Source organism: Microtus oregoni, unplaced genomic scaffold (assembly GCF_018167655.1).
Source record: "Microtus oregoni isolate MIOR12 unplaced genomic scaffold, Mior012 000022F_ref0000154, whole genome shotgun sequence".
In the NCBI taxonomy this organism is placed as follows: Eukaryota; Metazoa; Chordata; class Mammalia; order Rodentia; family Cricetidae; genus Microtus; species Microtus oregoni.
Window position 1 is genome coordinate 11,599,358 of NW_024543081.1, and position 18,394 is coordinate 11,617,751.

Consider the following 18,394-nt stretch of genomic DNA (forward strand, 5'->3'; position numbering starts at 1 on the left):
CTCTTCCTGTCAAAGCAGCTTGATGCAGTTTTATCTGGTAGAAACCCCCCAGGGACCCTCATACTGCTACACACCCTTTAAAGTAGCCTTGGCGGTTTGAGGCCCTTAATTAATTTTTTTTTCTAACATTTCCATATTCGTCTCTCTGCTCTAGCCATGGCCCCACTGGCCTTGCAGGTCCTTCTCTTTTCCCACAAGCCTGTGCATTTTCTGTTCCCTTTATAGGGATGCTCTTCCCTTGGTTTTCGCGTGGCTCGATCTGTGGTATCTTTAGTTTCTTTACAGAAAACACCTTTAATTATTCTACTATAAATTGCAACCTCCCACTTCTCCAGAAAAAAGAAAAAAAATTTTCAACAAACCCCAAAAGCACCTTCTTGGCTTTCCTTTCCTGGTTGCTTCTGTGGGTTTTTTTCTTTGTATTTTTAACAGGGTCTCACGTAATCCAGACTGGCCTCAACTCCCTCAGTAGCTGAGAGTGGCCTCTAACTCCTGCCTTGTCTCCCAAGTACTAGATCATAGGTGGGCACCCACCACCTGGTGGTTCTTTATTTTTTTGGTGGTGACAGAAATTGAAACCAGGGCATAAATTCCAGGCGAGACTTCTACCCCTAACTGCCCCTCCCTCACTTCCAGATTCCTTTTCATTAACATGCAAAAGGATTTTGTTAAGAGTGTAAGCTTCAAAGAGTGTGATTTACTGCAAATCTCCTGGAACAGTGTCAGTACGTAATACCGTGTTTTGTTGAATGTTCTGATGTTTTATCCTGAGTAATAATCTATGCCTATTCTTTTTAATATTTATTTTTTGTTATGTGTACAGCGGTCTGCCTCCATGTTAGTCAGAAGAGGAGAAGGCACCAGATCTCATTACAGATGGCTGTGAGCCACCCTGTGGGTGCTGGAATTGAACTCAGGACCTCTGGAAGAGCAGTCGGTGCTCTTAACCTCTGAGCCATCTCTCCAGCCCTAGTCTGTGATTATTGATAAACTAGATAAACCAGGGTGCTCAGGAGTAAGAAGGCAGACTGAGCCCAGAAGTAGCCTGGTATGTGGCAGGATATCTGAGGAGCAGGAGGTTGGTGGGGCCTAGTTCATTGCTGAGACTCCTGCCCTGACCTATGGGTAGCAGGATCATTGTGTGCATGTGGTCTAGCATTCAGAAGGTACTCAGAGAATGACTTGACTGTTCCCTGTGTCTTAATCAGCTTTCTATTGCTGTAAAGTGACACCATGACCCAAGACTACTCTTATAATAAAATAATAATAATAATAGCATTTAGTGGGGTGCTCACTTACAGTTTCATAGGTTTGATCCATTACTGTCATGTTGTGGCACGTAGTGGCACCAATGGGCTGAAGCAATAGCTGAGACACAACCTGATCTGAAGGCAGAGAGAGGATTGTAATTTATAAGCTTATGGGGCCATTCTTCTTCGGACCACCTCACCCTGGTACCTGCCACATCCTCTTGGTACCTCACTCTCCGAGGTAGTGCTGGAGCTTAAACCTGCAGACTTCTGCATGGTAGACAGGTCCCCTTCTCTTAGCTATACCCCAGCCTTACCTTTCCATTCTGCCAGTCTGTTAAACTCCCAGCTGTGGGCAGCTTTGTCACTGGTGGTGAGATTATGAAATATGTATTTGGTTATAGTTCTGCTTCCTGCCATAGAAAACTCCTGCAATTCTAAAGTGACGCGCCTTTGTACTCTAGTGCTGACTCCTGGCTCTCAGTGCCTTTGGAAGTGCTTGGATGGGCGGAGGTAGTAATTAGGAAAACCCAAACAGAATTACTGAGTTGGGACTCTTGCCCTGTATCCCAAGTTCAGATTTATCGACACCTAAGATTTAACCATCATATTTATGTAACGAAGTCTATTAACCTTCAAAAAAACAGGGCTCAGAAGGCTTCCAGACACCTGAACTTGAGATTCTCGGAGGATGGCAGGCTTTACGAGTACATGAAGCTCTGGTCCCTTTTCTCTTACCTTCCCTGTGCATTCTTTGTATTTATCTGACTGCTCATTTGTACTCTTTAAAATATCCTTTGTTTGCTGGCATGATGGTGGACACCTTTAATCCCAGCACTGGGGAGGCAAAACCAGGTAGATCTTTGTGACTTGGAGACTATCTTGAAATATAGCTTGAGTTCGAGCCAGCCAGAGATACACATTGAGACCGTCTCTAAGTAAATAAATAACTGAATGAATAAGTAAGTCATGTGTTGGGGTTTGAAGGTATGATGGTAGAGGTCTTGGGTACCACCCTAACACACACATACACACCCTCAAACACAGACACATACACATCCTTTATAATAAATCAGTAGATATAGTATGTTTTCCTTGAGTTCTGTGAGCTGTTCTAGCATATTAATTGACCCCAAGGGGAGGGTCATGGCAACCATAGTTCATAGCCAGTGGATCAGAAGCACAGGTAAACACCCTGGGGTTCATGTCAACATCACATGTGGGGCAGCCTTGTAGACTGAGCCCTCAACCCCTGGGATCTGAGTGTCAGGGCTGGATTAGAGGATAGCACAGAGCTAGTGCCCCTGCGGTGGTTGCTTGTTGGATGTGTGCAGTGTGTGCCTCTGAAACACAGTGGAGAAGCTGAGTCTCTATTGTGATGGCAGCCCTTGTGATGTAGGTCCCTCTGGTCTCCTAGGCATCTCTGAGAGGCTGCTGTGGCGTGTGCAGTCTCCTGGCCAGGGTTGAAACCAGACATGCCTTAGCCTTGTGTGCCACCTCGAGTCATGCCAGCATGGGCAGTGGGCCATTCCCTGGGATGGATGACCTGGATCCTATAGCCATCTATGTCCTGTTTGAGGAACGGGACCCTCAGACAGAGTGCTGCCAAGATGACCAGGCAGGTGTGTGACTCCTGGAGCCCCTATTGCTTTGGGACTGCACTGGGTGTGTCTCCCACCTGGGGCAGTTTGGAGAGGGACTTGAAGAAGTTACTACTCTGCCACCTTTCCAGACTGTTCTTCTAATCCCATATTCATTACTCTGGTGCCTTTAGGCCCTCCATGACAGGAAGAGGGCTAATGCACCCCCTTCCTCCCTACTCCTGCTACACACACACCAGAGATTTTAAGGGGACACCCCCCCCCCCCACACACACTTTGGGGTTATGCTAGGGATCAAAACCAGGGCCTTAAGCTTCCCAGAATACTTTTTCTTTAAAAAAAAAAATATTTATTTATTTATTATGTATACAATGTTCTGTCTGTGTGTATGCCTGCAGGCCAGAAGAGGGCATCAGACCTCATTACAGATGGTTGTGAGCCACCATGTGGTTGCTGGAAATTGAACTCAGGACCTTTGGAAGAGCAGGCAATGCTCTTAACCACTGAGCCATCTCTCTAGCCCACCCCCCAGAATACTTCTTAAAAACTTTGTTTATTTGTTTTTTTTTTTTTACTTTATTTATTTTGGGTTTTTTTGAGACATGATTTCTCTGCAGCCCTGGCTATCCTGGAACTCACTCTTTAGATTAGGCTGACCTTGAACTCAGAGATTCACCTGCTCTGCCTCCCTTGTACTGGGATTAAAGGCATGTGCTGGCATATGCCTGGCTTGATATGTTGTTGTTGATTCTTTTTTAAAGATTTATTGATTTTATTATATATACAGTGTTCTGTCAACATGTATGTCTGCAGGCCAGACCAGAAGAGGGCACCAGATCTCATTACAGATAGTTATGGGCCACAATGTGGCTGCTAGGAATTGAACTCAGGACCTCTGGAAGAGCAGCCAGAGCTCTTGACTGCTAAGTCATCTCTCCAGTATGATATGTATTTATTAATGAGTTGGGTATATTGCCTGCATATATGTGTGCACCATTTACCTGCAGTGCCTACAGAGGCCATAGCCACTGTATGGATGCCAGGAGTTGAACTCAACTTCTCTGGGCAAGCAGCCTCTTCAGCACTGACCATCTCCCTAGCCCCATGGTTCTCACCTTCCTAGTGTTGCGGCCCTTTAATACAGCTCTTCATGTTGTGGTGACCCCCAGCCACAAAATTATTTTCGTTGCTACTTCATAACTGTAGTTTTGCTACTCTTATGAATTGTAACGTAAATATCTGTTTTCTGATGGTCTAGGTGACCCTGGCATGATAGCTGCTGCCCTTGCCCCTTTAAAAAATTCTTTAAAGATTTTTTTTTTAATATTTATTTTATTTATTTATTATGTATACAATATTCTGTCTGTGTGTATGCCTGAAGGCCAGAAGAGGGCACCAGACCTCTTTACAGATGGTTGTAAGCCACCATGTGGTTGCTGGGAATTGAACTCAGGACCTTTGGAAGAGCAGGCAATGCTCTTGATCACTGAGCCATCTCTCCAGCCCCTCTTTAAAGATTTTAATTCACTGTGTGTGTGTGTGTAGATCAAAGGACAAGTTTGTAACGTGTCTGTGTGAGCATGAGTAGATGCATGTGAATGTGGTCTCTGCTCTGGAGTTGAAATAACAAGTGGTTGTGAGCTGTCCAGTGTGGGTGATGAGAATCAAATGTGGGTTCTCTGTAAGAGCAGCAAGTACTGATGAGTCGTCTCTCAACTTCCCCTTCACTAGATTTTGTGTGTGTGTGTGTGTGTGTGCACGCATGCCATGGACTTTATTGGTAGAATTAAAGAGACTAGGGATTGCTAAGCCCCTCCCCATCTTCTGGGGGTCTGGGATGGAAACTGAGGGGCATGTTCAATGTTAGGGGCTAAGTTGGAGCAGCCCTCCTCAGCAGCTGAGGGCCTCTCCCTTGCTCTCCTGTCTTTTTGCTGGGGTGGGTGGTCTGGTCTTGGAGGCATGTAGGCTGTGAGGTCTACCACCCTGCTGCTGTAGCCATATTACGACGTTGTCATTGAGAGCAGTGCCAGCTCCAGCATCAAAGGTGGAAGAGTGGGCGTCACCGTTAAAGTCACAGGAGATAACCTGGCCCTTAGTGTAGCACAGGATGCCCTTTAGTGAGCCCCTAGATACCTGCTTCACCACCTTCTTGGTGATGCTTGGCATCAAGTCATCATTCTGTTTGGCAGCTTTCTCCTGGTTGCAACATGTCAGATCCACAATGGGCATATTGCAGGTAGGAACATGGAAGGCCATGCCAGTGAACTTCCCGTTCAGTTGATGCAGGGATGATATTCTGGGCAGCCCCATAGCCATCGCACCATAGCGTCTCAGAGGCCATCTACAGTCTTCTGGGTGGCAATGATGGTGTTGACTGTGGCTCCATGAGTCCTTCCACAATGCCAAAGTGGTCATGAATGACCTTGGCTGGGGCACTAAACAATTGGTGGTGCAGGAAGCATTGCTGACAATCTTGAGTGAGCCATCACAAACATGGTGGCATCAGCAGAAGGGGCAGAGATGGTGACCCTTTTGGTCCCACCCTCCTAGTGGGCCCTGGCCTTCTCCATGGTGGTAGAGTCCCCAGTAGACTCCACAGCATACTGGGCACCAGCATCCACCCCATTTGATGTTGGGATTTCGTTTGTGGAAAAAGATGATGGCCTTTCTGTTGACAAGCTTCTTGTTCTCAGCTGTGCCCTTGAACTTGCCATGGGTAGAGTCACACTGGAACGTGTAGACCAGGTAGTTGAGGTCAGTGAAGGCAACAACATCCACTTTGTCAGACGTGAAGGAAGCTCTGGTACCCAGGACCTTCACCATCATGTGTTAGGGACAAGGCTGGTGCCACACAAGTAGATGCGCTGTCTCTGGAACGGTGGGAGCAGAGACCCGAGATTCTTTTTTCTTATGTTTTTAAATTTTTTTAAGATTCTTTTTTAAAATGCAGTTTCTGTCTTCAGTTTGCAGATCTCTAGGGCAGCCCACCTTTGTCGCCAGCATGGCCTCTGAAGATATTGCCAAACTGGCAGAGACCCTGGCCAAAACCCAGGTGGCCGGGGGACAGCTGAGTTTCAAGGGCAAGAGTCTCAAACTGAATACTGCTGAAGATGGTAAGTTCCTGGGCTAGCTCTGCGTGTGTGTGTGTGTGTGTGTGTGTGTGTGTATGTGTGTGTGTGTGTGTGTGTCTCGGTGGGGGGGTGTCTCAGGCTTTCTGAGCCACCCTATCTTTATCATATCATTTGCCCTGGCAGTCTTGGGAGGTGAGCTCAATGTCATCATTGGTCCATTCTAACAAGTTTTCTGTTGGTCTGTGTGTGTGTGTGTCTGTGTGTTCTTTTGACAAGGTCTCATCAATGTATAGACCAGACTAGTCTCAAACTTGTCCATCTAGTCTAGCCCCTGCCTTCAGGTCCAGTCCCCCGGCCCCCTTTACCCTCACCATCCCAGGCAGCTGTCTTCCTTATGGCCAAGGCCCTGAGGGAGTTTCTTAATGCAAGAGTAGGGTTGGGCCGTCGGGAAATTCCAGTCCTTGTAACCAGGCATTACTGGCAGAGGGAAAAGGTTGCTTTCCTATCTTCTTGTTCATGACCAAGGTTTAGGCAGCAGACAACCCTGAATCCCTTGCTGCCTAGAAATGAAGGTCTCTGCCTTTAGACCTTATGAGGCCTCTTGGAGTTCTGGCCCAACCAGGGAAACTGGTTTGGACTTGCCAGACTGTCTAAACTTAACTCCTCTGCTTCTGGGGCCTTTGTGACCTTTGGGAGGGTGAGGATCTCTAACAAAGTCATAGTAGCTTGAAGTTTACAGATTCCTCCATGGATACCCAACCCCTCAACTTCACCTGCTTTGTACATTTTGATTCCTTATTAGTTTGTTGTGGGTTTTTTGTTTGTTTTGTTAAGGCAGGGTCTCACTAAGTAGCCAAGGCTAGCCTTGAACTCATAAAGAGCCTGCTGCCTCTTGAGTGCTGAGATTAAAGGTACTCACCACTAGATGTGTCTTTCTGAGACTTGGTTTTTCCATGTAGCCTTGACTCTATTGGAACTCTGTACCCAGGCTGGCAGAGGAGAATGGCCCTGACCTCCTTGGTCCTCCTCTCCTGGGAGGTGGGGTGTAGAAATGCTGGTGCTGCTCCAGTGCTTCCGATAGACACTGAACTTCATTCAGTGAATCCAAACTTGAAAATGCTGTTTGTGGGCCAGAGATGGCTCAGTGGTTAAAGGCACTTTTATACACTGATGGCTTGAGTTGAGCTGCTAGAACCCATGAGGTAGGAGAGACCTGACCCCTGCAGGTTGTTCTCTGACCTCTACGTTTGTATGCACTCACCAAGCACAGTTAATAATGTGTGACATTTTTCCCCTTTAGAAGGCTTTATCCCCATCCTGCAGACTTGAAAACTGACTATGGACATACTGTAACTCCCCCAAGGCCGTATAGTCCCCAGCAGTGGAAGTAGAGTTAAAATGCAGTTGTGGGCTGAGGATGCAGTTCAGTGTACAAGGCCCTGGATTTGATGCCTAGCCATGCAGGAGGCAGACAAAGGCCCTGAGTTTGGCTTTGAAAATTTCAGGTGGCCAATTTTCCTACCTCATCAGCATTATATTAGGTCTCTGCAGAATGTGCGCATCTTTAGAGATTTGAACAAAAGGAGATCCTCTTGCCACTGCCTCCTGAGTGCTGGGATTAAAGGTGTGTGTCACCAGGCCTGGCCCTGCCCTTTCTGCTTTTTTTTTTTTTAATTTATTTTATACGCCTTGCTGTTTTTGCCTTCATATATGTCTGTGTGATGGTGTTGGATCCCATGGAACTGGGTTCACAGACAGTTGTGAGCTACCATGTAGGTGCTGAGAATTGAACTCTGGTCCTCTGGAAGAGCAGTCAGTGAGTGCTCTTAACCGCTGAGCCATCTTTCCAGCCCCACCCTTTTTGCTTTTTTTTTTTTTGTTGTTTTTTTTTTTTTGGTTTTTTGAGACAGGGTTTCTCTGTGGCTTTGGAGCCTGTCCTGGCACTAGCTCTTGTAGACCAGGCTGGTCTCGAACTCACAGAGATCCGCCTGCCTCTGCCTCCCGAGTGCTGGGATTAAAGGTGTGCGCTACCACCGCCCGGCCCCTTTTTGCTTTTATGGCTTGCATAAGTGTTTTCTTGAACAACATCTGAGAAGGCCAATCTCCTGATATTAGAAGGGGCCACCTTTTGGAGCAAGTCTTGTAAAGGCAGAGATCACCCTAGCTAGCTATTGTCCTCAGGACAGCTGTAGAGGAGGCTCTAGCCACAGGCTTTGCAGCAAGAGAAGAATTTCAAGGTCATTCTTGGCTATATAGTAAACTTCAAAACCTAACTGTGCTACATGAGACCCTATCTTTAAAAATCACAAAACCAAAAGAGAAACTATTCATAATGTCACTCGTGCCCACCTGATTGAACCACAGTGAATAGCTGTGCTCGCTGGAACGTGGAGAATAGTCTGTACAGCCCTGCTCCTAACTAGGCAGGGAGTCTGTCCGTTCTGTCTCTGGGAATATCGGGTTCACAGTGTTGAAGGAAATGAGTTCTGGTGCTTCCTGAGTTGCTCCTGTCCCAGTGGTTCTCAACTGCCGAAGCCTAAGGTGCTCTGTTCCCACAGCTAAAGATGTGATTAAGGAGATTGAAGACTTCGACGGCCTGGAGGCTCTACGACTGGAAGGTAACACAGTGGGTGTGGAAGCGGCCAAAGTCATTGCCAAGGCCTTAGAGAAGAAGTCGGAGCTGAAGGTGAGAGTGCAGGCGGAAGAGTCTGCTCGCCTTGCGGCAGCTGCTGCCTAGGTCCAGAGCCTGGCGACCCCTTGTCCTGGGGACTGGTTCCCACATCGTTCTTCTCTCTTTGGTCACGTCAGAGCACAGGGTTTTGGTATTTTTTCTGAAATGAGACAATCATCAGGTAGCATTATGAGTTTTAATTAGAGGTAGCACCCTTGAAAGACAAACTGAGGGAGTCTTCTAATCCCAGTTAATGTCCCGTCCCCCACAAGAAGCCAGCATGTGCTTCTGCCAGACTCACCTGTAGCAGCTAGAGCTAGGGGTATGACTTTGGCAACAGGTTGTAAATGGCTGCTACCTTTGTGTCATTTATCTGATCGTTTTTACTAAACTTACTTTTTATGTATTTTAGAAAAAAAAAAACAACAAAACTTTAAATTTGTATGGGTATTTTGCCTGCATGTATGTGTGTGCACCATATATGTGCCTGGGCCTAGCAGAAGGACATAGGATCTCTTGGGACTGATCCTATGGATCTGTGGTTGTGAGCTTCCACGTAGGTGCTGAGAACTGAACCAGGGTCTTTTGGAAGAGCAGCCAGTAATCTTAAATGCTAAACCATCTCTCCAGCCCCTAAACTAGCTTTTAAAGTAATCGAAGGCAAATACCATTTCTCTAAATAGGAAGTCATCAGATGTAATACAAAAGAAAAGAAAATAGAAGAGTGTGAATTTTAGCTTGATACTATTACCACCTAAGGGCTTTAAGTCTGAGTCTCATTCTCCCTTAAAAAGTAAGGTGGGTGGATGTGGTAGTGTAAGACTGAAGTCCCAGTACTTGGGAGGTTGGGGAAGGAGGATTCAAGGCCAACTTCAGTTACATAATCTGAGGCTAGGTTGGGCCTCGTGAGACTCTTGTCTGGAAAACAACTAAAAAGGCAAAAAATGGGGACTCACAAGCCACGGATGGAGGTGGTCAGCCAGCAGTGGGGGTAGGTAGGACCTACAAGCTGTGGATGGAGGTGGTCAGCCAGCAATGGGGATAGGTAGGACCCACAAGCTGCGGATAGAGGTGGTTACAAGACCTGAAAAGAGGTACTACTTTTCCAGAAGACCTGTTTACTTTCGTGTTCTTCTGTCACTCAGAATTGTCATGTGTCCCACCAAAGGGTGGGACAGACCAGAGAGACTACCCTTTGCCGCCAAGTCCCTCGGGCTGCAGACAGAATTGGCCCAATTCCCTGCTGAGAAAACCAAAACTAGGACATCCTGTAGTCCTCTCGGGAGCCCAGGTTCCCAGGGAGCTGGTGTGAGACTTGAGGCTGCTCCTGGGTTCTCTGGCTAACACTTCCCTTTTTCCTGCACAGCGCTGCCACTGGAGTGACATGTTCACCGGAAGGCTTCGGTCCGAGATTCCACCAGCTCTGGTAAGGACCAGGTGGTGCTTCCCTGCAGGCACAGAAACCCTGTCAGATGCCCCTCACACCTCTGTTCTCTGGAGAGTCTGCTTAACCCCACAGGTGAAGACCAGGCGTGCCCAGCACCTGCCCTGTGTCCCGACAGATGATGGAGCCCACGGGGCCTCAGATGGGAGGAGGTGCTGCTTCAAGCAGGCGTTCCCAATCTCCTCTTGCTGTGACCACCCTCTCCTGTGCCCCTGCTTCCTCTTGACCTCAGTCTGCATATAGAGGACCTGTTCCTCAGGACCTGGACTGCAGCATGCAGTCTCTTAGGGCTGCTGCACCTTTCCCTGTCACTCTTGAGTGTTGTGATCCTTCATAGTGGCTCCAATTTCTAGGGCCAAGTTCCCAGCCTGAGAGAGAGAGGGGAGAGAGATTCGCAGGGGTACAGGTGGCAGTGAGCTAGGTCTCGGTCTGTGTGCCTAGCACAAGGCCTCAGAATGAATGTGTTGGGGGTGGAGGGTGCTAGATCGGCTGCCCTGGTCCTGCCTTCTTCTCTTCAGTACAGCACAGCAGTGGAGTTTTAGAAAAGCCTACACCCCATCCTCCCTCCTAAAGAGCCACAGTAGAGATACTGGTCTCTCAAAGGGTCTAGAGGGGTCTACTGTGGGGGACCAGCTCCTGAGAGATGGTGGGGATTGAACGATAAGCAGGCTGGGATTCAGAATGCAGGCTGAGTGAACTCTTCAGGTGGAACAGAGAATAGAGCAGCTTTGCGTGGCCTTTAGTTTGCTTGACATTGAAGGCATGGTTTATCTCCACATTCCAAGTAAGAGAACATGGGACACTAGATGGTTCTGGTCCAGGGAGAAGTAGACGCAGTGCACGGTGTGGCCACCAGAGGGCTAGAGGTCAGCTGGGGCTAGACCTTCAGCTAGCAGGGCAGCCATCATTTTGTTTGTTGAGTGAGAGGATGATAGGAAACTGTGTGCGTGGTATGGGCAAAGGCACGGTGTTCCCTCTTGAATTCTGCTATTCTGGGCCACTTGCCCACCCTCTTCTCCCATCCCACCTCTGGCAGAGCCTCCTCTGGTCCCTTCTGGCAGGACTGGGGGTGTCTTCTGCTGAGGCAATCCTGAAACTACAGGTGTTTATGAGGCCTTCTTGCATGTCCAGGAGACCCCCAGCTTAGGCCGTACCCATCTTTATCCCTGCTGTGGTTTCTGCTGCTATCTGGAATCCTTCTGTGTTGACTGACTGGCTGTCATCTTCAGTGAGCTCAGTGCCTTCTCGTACAGAGAGCCATCCTAGGTTTTCCTATCTCTAGGCACCACTCCCTCCCTCCCATTCTAGTGTAGGAACATAGTGATGGAAACTACTGTAAAAGCCAGTGTCTGGGCCAGCCTGGTGGCTCCGTGGATAAAGGTACTTGCTTTGTGCATCGCAGTTCAAGCTGCATTCAGGTAATAAATACCATAGTAGACAGAGAGAACCAACTCACAGAAGTTGTCCTCTTTCCAGTACACACGTGCCTAGACTCAAACACACAACGATAGCAACAGTAATCTATGATTTTTAAGCCACTGTCTGTGCCATGTTCTCACTGGCTTGGGCCTGGCCCAGAAGTGGCATTAGGTAGGGGTCTAAGAAGCTGACTGAGTTCTCTCTCCATCCAGATCTCACTAGGGGAGGGGCTCATCACTGCAGGAGCGCAGCTGGTGGAACTCGACCTCAGTGACAACGCATTTGGGCCTGATGGAGTGCGAGGCTTCGAGGCCCTCCTCAAGAGCCCAGCCTGCTTCACCCTGCACGAGCTCAAGCTGAACAACTGTGGCATGGGCATTGGAGGTGGCAAGGTGGGTTGACAGCCCTGGATGATCCTCCTGCATCCACACTAGACTGTGTGCCAGCCCTTTGCCCCACCACGGGGGACTGTTGTCCCTCACTTCAGAGGAGAAAGCAGTGCCTCAAAGACAGCAGCCTGCAGCCAGTGAGGAAAGGAGCCCAGAGGGTTGGGTTGCTAAGCAACCATTCCAAGTTCTTGGGTTGCCTAGGCAACACAGAGGCAGTGCTGCTGCATAACCTGCTCTGACCTGCTTGCTGTGCAGAATTTGGGCTGGGGAATATCCTTATACCAAACCTCTTGTTACTCAGAACAGCTGGCACAGCCCTGGAGAGGAAAGAGCCCATGGAGAAACCTGTTCCTGCAGAGTTGGTTTTCTTTTATTCCTGGACAGAGCTGCTCCAGGTTCACCTTGTGGCTACTACCAGCCATATAGTGAGGGAGACTGGCCCTCTTGTTTCCCTCTCTTTTTGAGGCTCTGTCAGACACAGAGCTGGGTCACAGAACACTGACGGGTGTGGGTTTATTTGTGAAGATGCTCTGGGCATTGCTGGTGCTACCTGCATTTTTCTGTTTGAGTTCACAAACGTTTGGATGTATGGAATATGTTATTCACATGGTAGTGGTAGTTTGGGGAGGTATAGAGTTTGAGCCATTCTTTTTTATTTCCTTCCTTTATTGTGGCAGTGAGGATTAAACCTAGAGCCTAACACATGCTTAGCACGCACTGTAGAGGTATGTCTCTACCCCACAGGCTCCATCCAGAAAGGAAAAAAACTAAAATGAGCACTGAATTGTCCAGGTTAAGGAGACAGAGTGACTGCCTCTGTAGAGGCTGCCCTGTTCTATAAAGGGAGAATAGGGAGCAGGTTCCAGGCCTTTCCTAGGTGCCCTCTTCCCTGTTCTAATAACTTAGAAAGAACTTAAAGGGAGCTGTTTTTATTTGTATTTTGTTTTTGAGACAGGGTATCTTGTAGCACAGTCTTGCTTCAGACTCAGTTGAGTGTGACCTTGAATTTAAGTCCTTTAGCTTCTACCTCCTAAGTGCTAGGATTGCAGGCATGCTGCATGTTGTCCTAAGTGCTAGGATTGCAGGCATGCTGCATGTTGTCCTAAGTGCTAGGATTGCAGGCATGCTGCATGTTGTCCTAAGTGCTAGGATTGCAGGCATGCTGCATGTTGTCCTAAGTGCTAGGATTGCAGGCATGCTCCATGTTGCCCATTTTTTTGTGTGTGTTGAGGATTGAACCCATGACTTTGTGCATTCTAGGTAAATACTGTACCAACTCAGCTAATCCTCAACCAGAAAGTAGTTATATCTTCTGTTTAGCATATTTAAATGACTTACATCATCCATTTTATCACTTTGGGGCTCTTCTCCTGCCCCACTTGCTCTTTTTTTTCTTTTCTTTTTTTTCTTTTTCTTTTTTTTTGGATTTTTCGAGACAGGGTTTCTCTGTAGCTTTTTGGTTCCTGTCCTGGAACTAGCTCTTGTAGACCATGCTGGCCTCGAACTCACAGAGATCCGCCTGCCTCTGCCTCCTGAGTGCTGGGATTAAAGGCGTGCGCCACCACCGCCCGGACCACTTGCTCTTTTTTTACCCCTTGTTTTGTTTTGTTGTGTTTCTCTGTGTAGCCCTGGCTGTCCTGGAACTCACTCAGTAGACCAGGCTGACCTTGAACTCACAGAGATCTGCCTGCCTCTGCCTTCTAAGTACTGGGATTAAAAGGTGTGTGCCACCACGGATGGCTGGATGGCTGTGGCTAATCTTAGGTAAAATAAAAGTTGCTTAAGCACAACAAGTTTTGTTGGATGGTATCAAGGACCATGGTCCGACAGGAAGCTCCCATAATGTGGGAGAGATCTTGAGGTTCTGGGTGGTGGCCAGAGTCTTCTGGTTTAGTGACCATGAGAAGCGCCTACGTAGGCTGGTTGTTGTGGCACATGCTGGTAGTCTAATTACTGTGGAGGTCGAGGCAGGAGGATCACCAGCCTGGACAGCATGTAAGACTGTTGGTGGATCTTGGAAGACTGAATTAGAGCAATGTGAATTCAAGAGCAGCCTCCACTACATAATTAGATCCTGTCTCATTAAAAGATCCTGGCTTCTCATATTCTGGAAGGTTGAACTCATGACAGTTTTAACCCAGGAGAACCCTGAAATATCTGGGAATCCATACTGCCCTTGGCTTAAAATCCAGCTGCTCCCTTTGTGTCTACCTACCGGGGACCCCTGCACCAAGTATACAAACACCAGAAAGTATAGAAGGTCTACGTGAACTGTAAAGTGCTGGGCCCACTGTGCTTTATAGCAGTGTCCGTCCTGGGATCCACCAAGGAGGAGGTGTGGTTCACTGGTGTGAGGGCCTGGCCAAGATCGGCACACAACTCCCATGCCTTTCCCTGTAGATCCTGGCAGCAGCTCTAACAGAGTGTCACCGCAAGTCCAGTGCCCAAGGCAAGCCCCTGGCCCTGAAAGTCTTCGTGGCTGGCAGAAACCGCCTGGAGAACGATGGAGCCACTGCTTTGGCAGAAGCTTTTGGGGTGAGTCATTCATACCCTGCTGTGCCAGACACAGAGGGGTCACAACAGGTTGAGAAGCTTCTGTTTTGTTAATTATGTTCAGTTGAGATGGGGTATCTCTCTGTACTCTGTATGTAGCCCAGGCTTGCCTCCTGAGTGTTGGGGTTAAAGCGCCACCACCCCTGGCTTATTTTTCAAAAATGTGTTTATTGTGAGTATGTGTGGGTGCCCGTGCCATGGTGCAGATGTTGAGGTCAGAGGGTGACTTGGCGGAGTTGGTTCTCTCCTTCCACTTACGTGAGTTTCAGAGGTTGAACTCGGGTCTTTCCCCACTGCACCATCTCACTGGCCCCTGCAACACTCTTTACCAACTCTGTCTTCCTGTCCCCATGTTCTGGGACACTGTGAGGACTGAATCTGCCCCAGCCAGGCCAGGAAACTTGGGTCTCCATTCCCTTCTTTCCCAACAGATAGAATTTCACCAGCACTAACCAAACTGCCCAAACAGCAGCCCTGATAACCTTGCCTAGGAGCTGCCCGTAAGGCCTCCTTATCCACCCCAGTTGGAATGGCCCTGACAGGGAGTTCTGGGCCGGAAGGGGGCTACTTGCTATCCGCAGACCCTTCCAGTGGCCTGCAGCCTTCAGTCTCAAATCTACTTAGAATGGGGTTCTTGCTCCATCCATGGTATCCCACCCCAGTCTGTGTGGTCTTTCAATAGAGATGGAAAAACTATTAGTCCTAATGTCGCTAACCAGTCTCGTTTGGACTGTGGGAAGTAGAAGCACCTTGCCATGGGTAATTCAAATCCACACGCACCTTTTGGTTGTTTTGGTTTCCTTTCTTCGGTGTGTGTGTGTGTGTGTGTGTGTGTGTGTCAGAGAACAGACTCAGGTTCAGCTTTCTTCGGTGTGTGTGTGTGTGTGTGTGTGTGTGTGTGTGTGTGTGTGTCAGAGAACAGACTCAGGTTCAGCTCCTGGGGTCTCATTGACTCAAGCTCGGGAATTTGGCTAGAGGGACTGATCACAGCCCTGGGAATCTCCTGTCTCTGCCCTTCCGCCACCATGGCTGACATCTTCATGTGGATCCTAGGGATTGAACTCGTTTCTTCACTTTTAATAACAAGGCAAGCACTTGACTGAGCTCACATTTGGATATTGTGGGTGCTGGGTTTTAAACCCAGACTTCATGCTCTTTAGACAGTGCTAGGCCGTCTCTTTGAAGTGCTCTAGTCTGCCCGAAGACTGGGCCTCTCCTTGTAAGTTTGGGACTAACGAGGTACTGTCTCAGTGACAGGACCAACTGGGGCTCTGAGGACACAGGCTTCCTGTCCTGGCTGGGAGGATCCAGTCTTCCCAGGTGTGCAAGTTTTTATTACTAGCTTGATACAACCTTAGAAGAATTACATGGGAAGAGAGTTTTATTATGTGTAAATCTATATGTGGGTTTGTGCATATGAGTGCAGGCACCCACAGAGGCCAGAGGCATTGGCTCACCCCGTCTTTGGAGTTACAGACAGTTGTGAGCTACCCAACATGGATGCTAGAAACTGAACTCAGGTCCTCTCCAAGAGTTGTCTGTATGTGTAACCACTGAGCTATTTCTCCAGTCCCTGAAAAGAGGGTCTTTATTTTTATTTTGTGTGAGTGTTTGAGCTGCATGTGTGTATTTGTGCCACTAGTACCCAGTGAGGCCTGACTGTGGATGCTGAGAACCAGACCTGGGCCGTTTCTCCAGCCCCAGGCAAGAGGGTCTTAGTGGAGTTAGTCTAGATCAGATTGGCCTGCGGACGTGTCTGTGTGGGTCTGAATGTGGGCAGCACCATTTACAGGCTGTGTCCTGGACTGTGAGTGAAGAGAAGCAGCTGAACAAGAACAAGCAGCGAGGGTGTTTGCTCTCTCCTAACTGTGGAGGCGATGCAGCAGGCACGCTCGCTCTTCAACAATGACTCAGAACTGTAAACCAAAATAGAGTAAAAACCTCCCTTTCCCACACTTGAATCTTTCCCGTTCGGGCTGCGTGGTGCTGGGCTGTGGACAGACAGTGCTATCCATGAGAAAAGGCTATCCTATCCAGACAAGTTGTCTTCCATTTGCCTTGGTGCTTCTTCCTACAACTCTGCCTTCTTTCCTAATTGAGAAAGGAGGGTGTTTGAAGATGATGGAGCTAGTACTGGGAACTAAGAACAATAGGGATATTGAGTATTTGTTTGGACTTAACAGACCTCAGTACCTTCATTTTAAAACATGCCTTAAAAAACCCTTTCAGCTCTGCAGTGGTGACTTCTCTGTGGATCTAATGTGATCTGATGTGACTATGTCCAAAACTTTGCTTTAAGATCTGTGCCCTGGGAACCCAGACAGCCCTTGCCTGATGCTGGTGGCATCTCCCTTACTACTCTGCTGTGTGTCGCTATGGCATCGGGCCACACTGCCAACTCTCTTCTTCCCTGCAGATCATCGGGACTCTGGAAGAAGTTCACATGCCACAGAATGGAATTAACCACCCTGGGGTCACAGCCCTGGCCCAGGCCTTCTCCATCAACCCCCTGCTGCGAGTCATCAACTTGAATGACAACACCTTCACTGAAAAGGGTGCAGTGGCCATGGCTGAGGTGAGGCGAGTATGGCAGGGGCCTTGTGGGCCTCAGGAGGCTCATTGGCAAGCATGGCTCTGCCCCTACCCTTCCGCCTTCCCATGTTCAAATACCCCACAGCCCCTCCCATTTGCATAGAGCAAGATTGTGTGTTACAAGTCCCTGCTGGGTCCTCGGGAGCCGGTGCTGTTTCTGTTCAAGCTGCAAAGGAAGTTGTTTGGCCCTATCTGTTTCCTTGTTGGTGCATTCAGTGCTTGCATGTTGAGCCCTTTGTCTGTGTCCAGTTTGCGCTAGGTGGAGCTTTGGCAAGCAGGGTTCCTGCTTCAGGGAGATTCTTCTATAAAGAAAAGAGCTGCTGACCAGTTTTGTGTAGGCTCTGAGCACAGTGGTAGCTACCTCAGAGCTATGGCCTCTGGGTTGGTGGGGCCCATGGAGTTGCATCACAAATGCAGGTGTTGGCATCAGTGAAAGGTCAAATTGGACTTCAGGCTGGCTCCTGTGGTAGCTTGCTTTTTCTGGCTAAGCTGACAAGCGGTGGGGGTGAGTGGTTCCGGCACAGTGATTAACAGAATGAGCGATCTGCAGCCTAACGGGAGCCTTCCTCAGCTGGTCCTAATGTGAAATAAATGAGGCCCAAGGGGTGTTGGGAATAATGAAGGGGGGAAGGGATTTGAGACCTTGTAGTGTTGCCAGCTCTGTAAGTAGGAACCATGGAGGATTTTAAGCCCTGATGGGATGCAATTCGATTTGATTCATGCTCCGGGAAGAAATCTGTCCATAACACGGGAGTCGTGTGGTGAGATGGTTAGATGGTCAGACCCGTGTACGACTGATAGCACCACCTCAGTCCCTTGCTTCGTCCTGTCAGACCCTGAAGACCTTGCGGCAAGTGGAGGTGATCAATTTCGGGGACTGTCTCGTGCGCTCGAAGGGGGCCGTTGCCATTGCAGATGCTGTCCGTGGGGGCCTGCCCAAGCTGAAGGTACTAACTTCTCCCCTGCCCTCTTCCTTTCAGGGTCTAGGCTGCCCCGTGCCAGGGTTTCCCTAGGGTGGTAGGATATGAGGCATAAAGGGTCTGGTGTGAAGGAGGGTGGGCCTGGGCGAGGTCTCAGTCGTTTCCCTTTTGTGTAAACACCTCAGGTACTTTGCCCTGGGTTCATAATATCGTTTTTATTTTTCTTCATACCCCTATGCCCAAGCTGGGAGGCCAAGCCTGCTTCTACTGCTCGTGGGGCAGCTGGAGAGAGTAAGGCTTGTTTCCTGGACCAGGCATGGTATGCCTCTCTACCCCTGTCTCTAGGAACTGAACCTGTCGTTTTGTGAAATCAAGAGAGATGCTGCCCTGGTTGTTGCTGAGGCTGTGGCTGATAAGGCTGAGCTAGAAAAGCTGGACCTCAATGGTAAGTAGGCTGCGGTGGTGGGCGGTCAGCCTCGGCTCA

At 48.7% G+C, this 18,394-nt stretch overlaps 1 protein-coding gene, 1 non-coding gene and 1 pseudogene across 5 annotated transcripts in view; 2 read left to right on the forward strand and 1 right to left on the reverse strand.

The window, feature by feature from the left end:
• Rangap1 (Ran GTPase activating protein 1) overlaps window positions 1–18,394 on the forward strand; it is a 37,376-nt gene that overhangs the window by 12,722 nt on the left and 6,260 nt on the right. For all 4 annotated transcript variants that reach the window (XM_041672459.1, XM_041672458.1, XM_041672457.1 and 1 more), the window contains exons 2-9: window positions 5,815–5,964; window positions 8,481–8,608; window positions 9,960–10,019; window positions 11,669–11,848; window positions 14,246–14,380; window positions 16,815–16,973; window positions 17,824–17,937; window positions 18,256–18,355. In XM_041672459.1, coding sequence (XP_041528393.1) covers window positions 5,853–5,964; window positions 8,481–8,608; window positions 9,960–10,019; window positions 11,669–11,848; window positions 14,246–14,380; window positions 16,815–16,973; window positions 17,824–17,937; window positions 18,256–18,355 — 988 coding nt within the window. In that variant the 5' untranslated portion in view covers window positions 5,815–5,852. The remainder of the gene's footprint in view (window positions 1–5,814; window positions 5,965–8,480; window positions 8,609–9,959; window positions 10,020–11,668; window positions 11,849–14,245; window positions 14,381–16,814; window positions 16,974–17,823; window positions 17,938–18,255; window positions 18,356–18,394) is intronic.
• On the reverse strand, window positions 4,742–5,674 carry LOC121461452 (annotated as a pseudogene).
• LOC121461590 lies at window positions 16,351–16,488 on the forward strand. Its single transcript, XR_005976207.1, has one exon. It is a non-coding gene; the product is annotated as a small nucleolar RNA SNORA55 (small nucleolar RNA).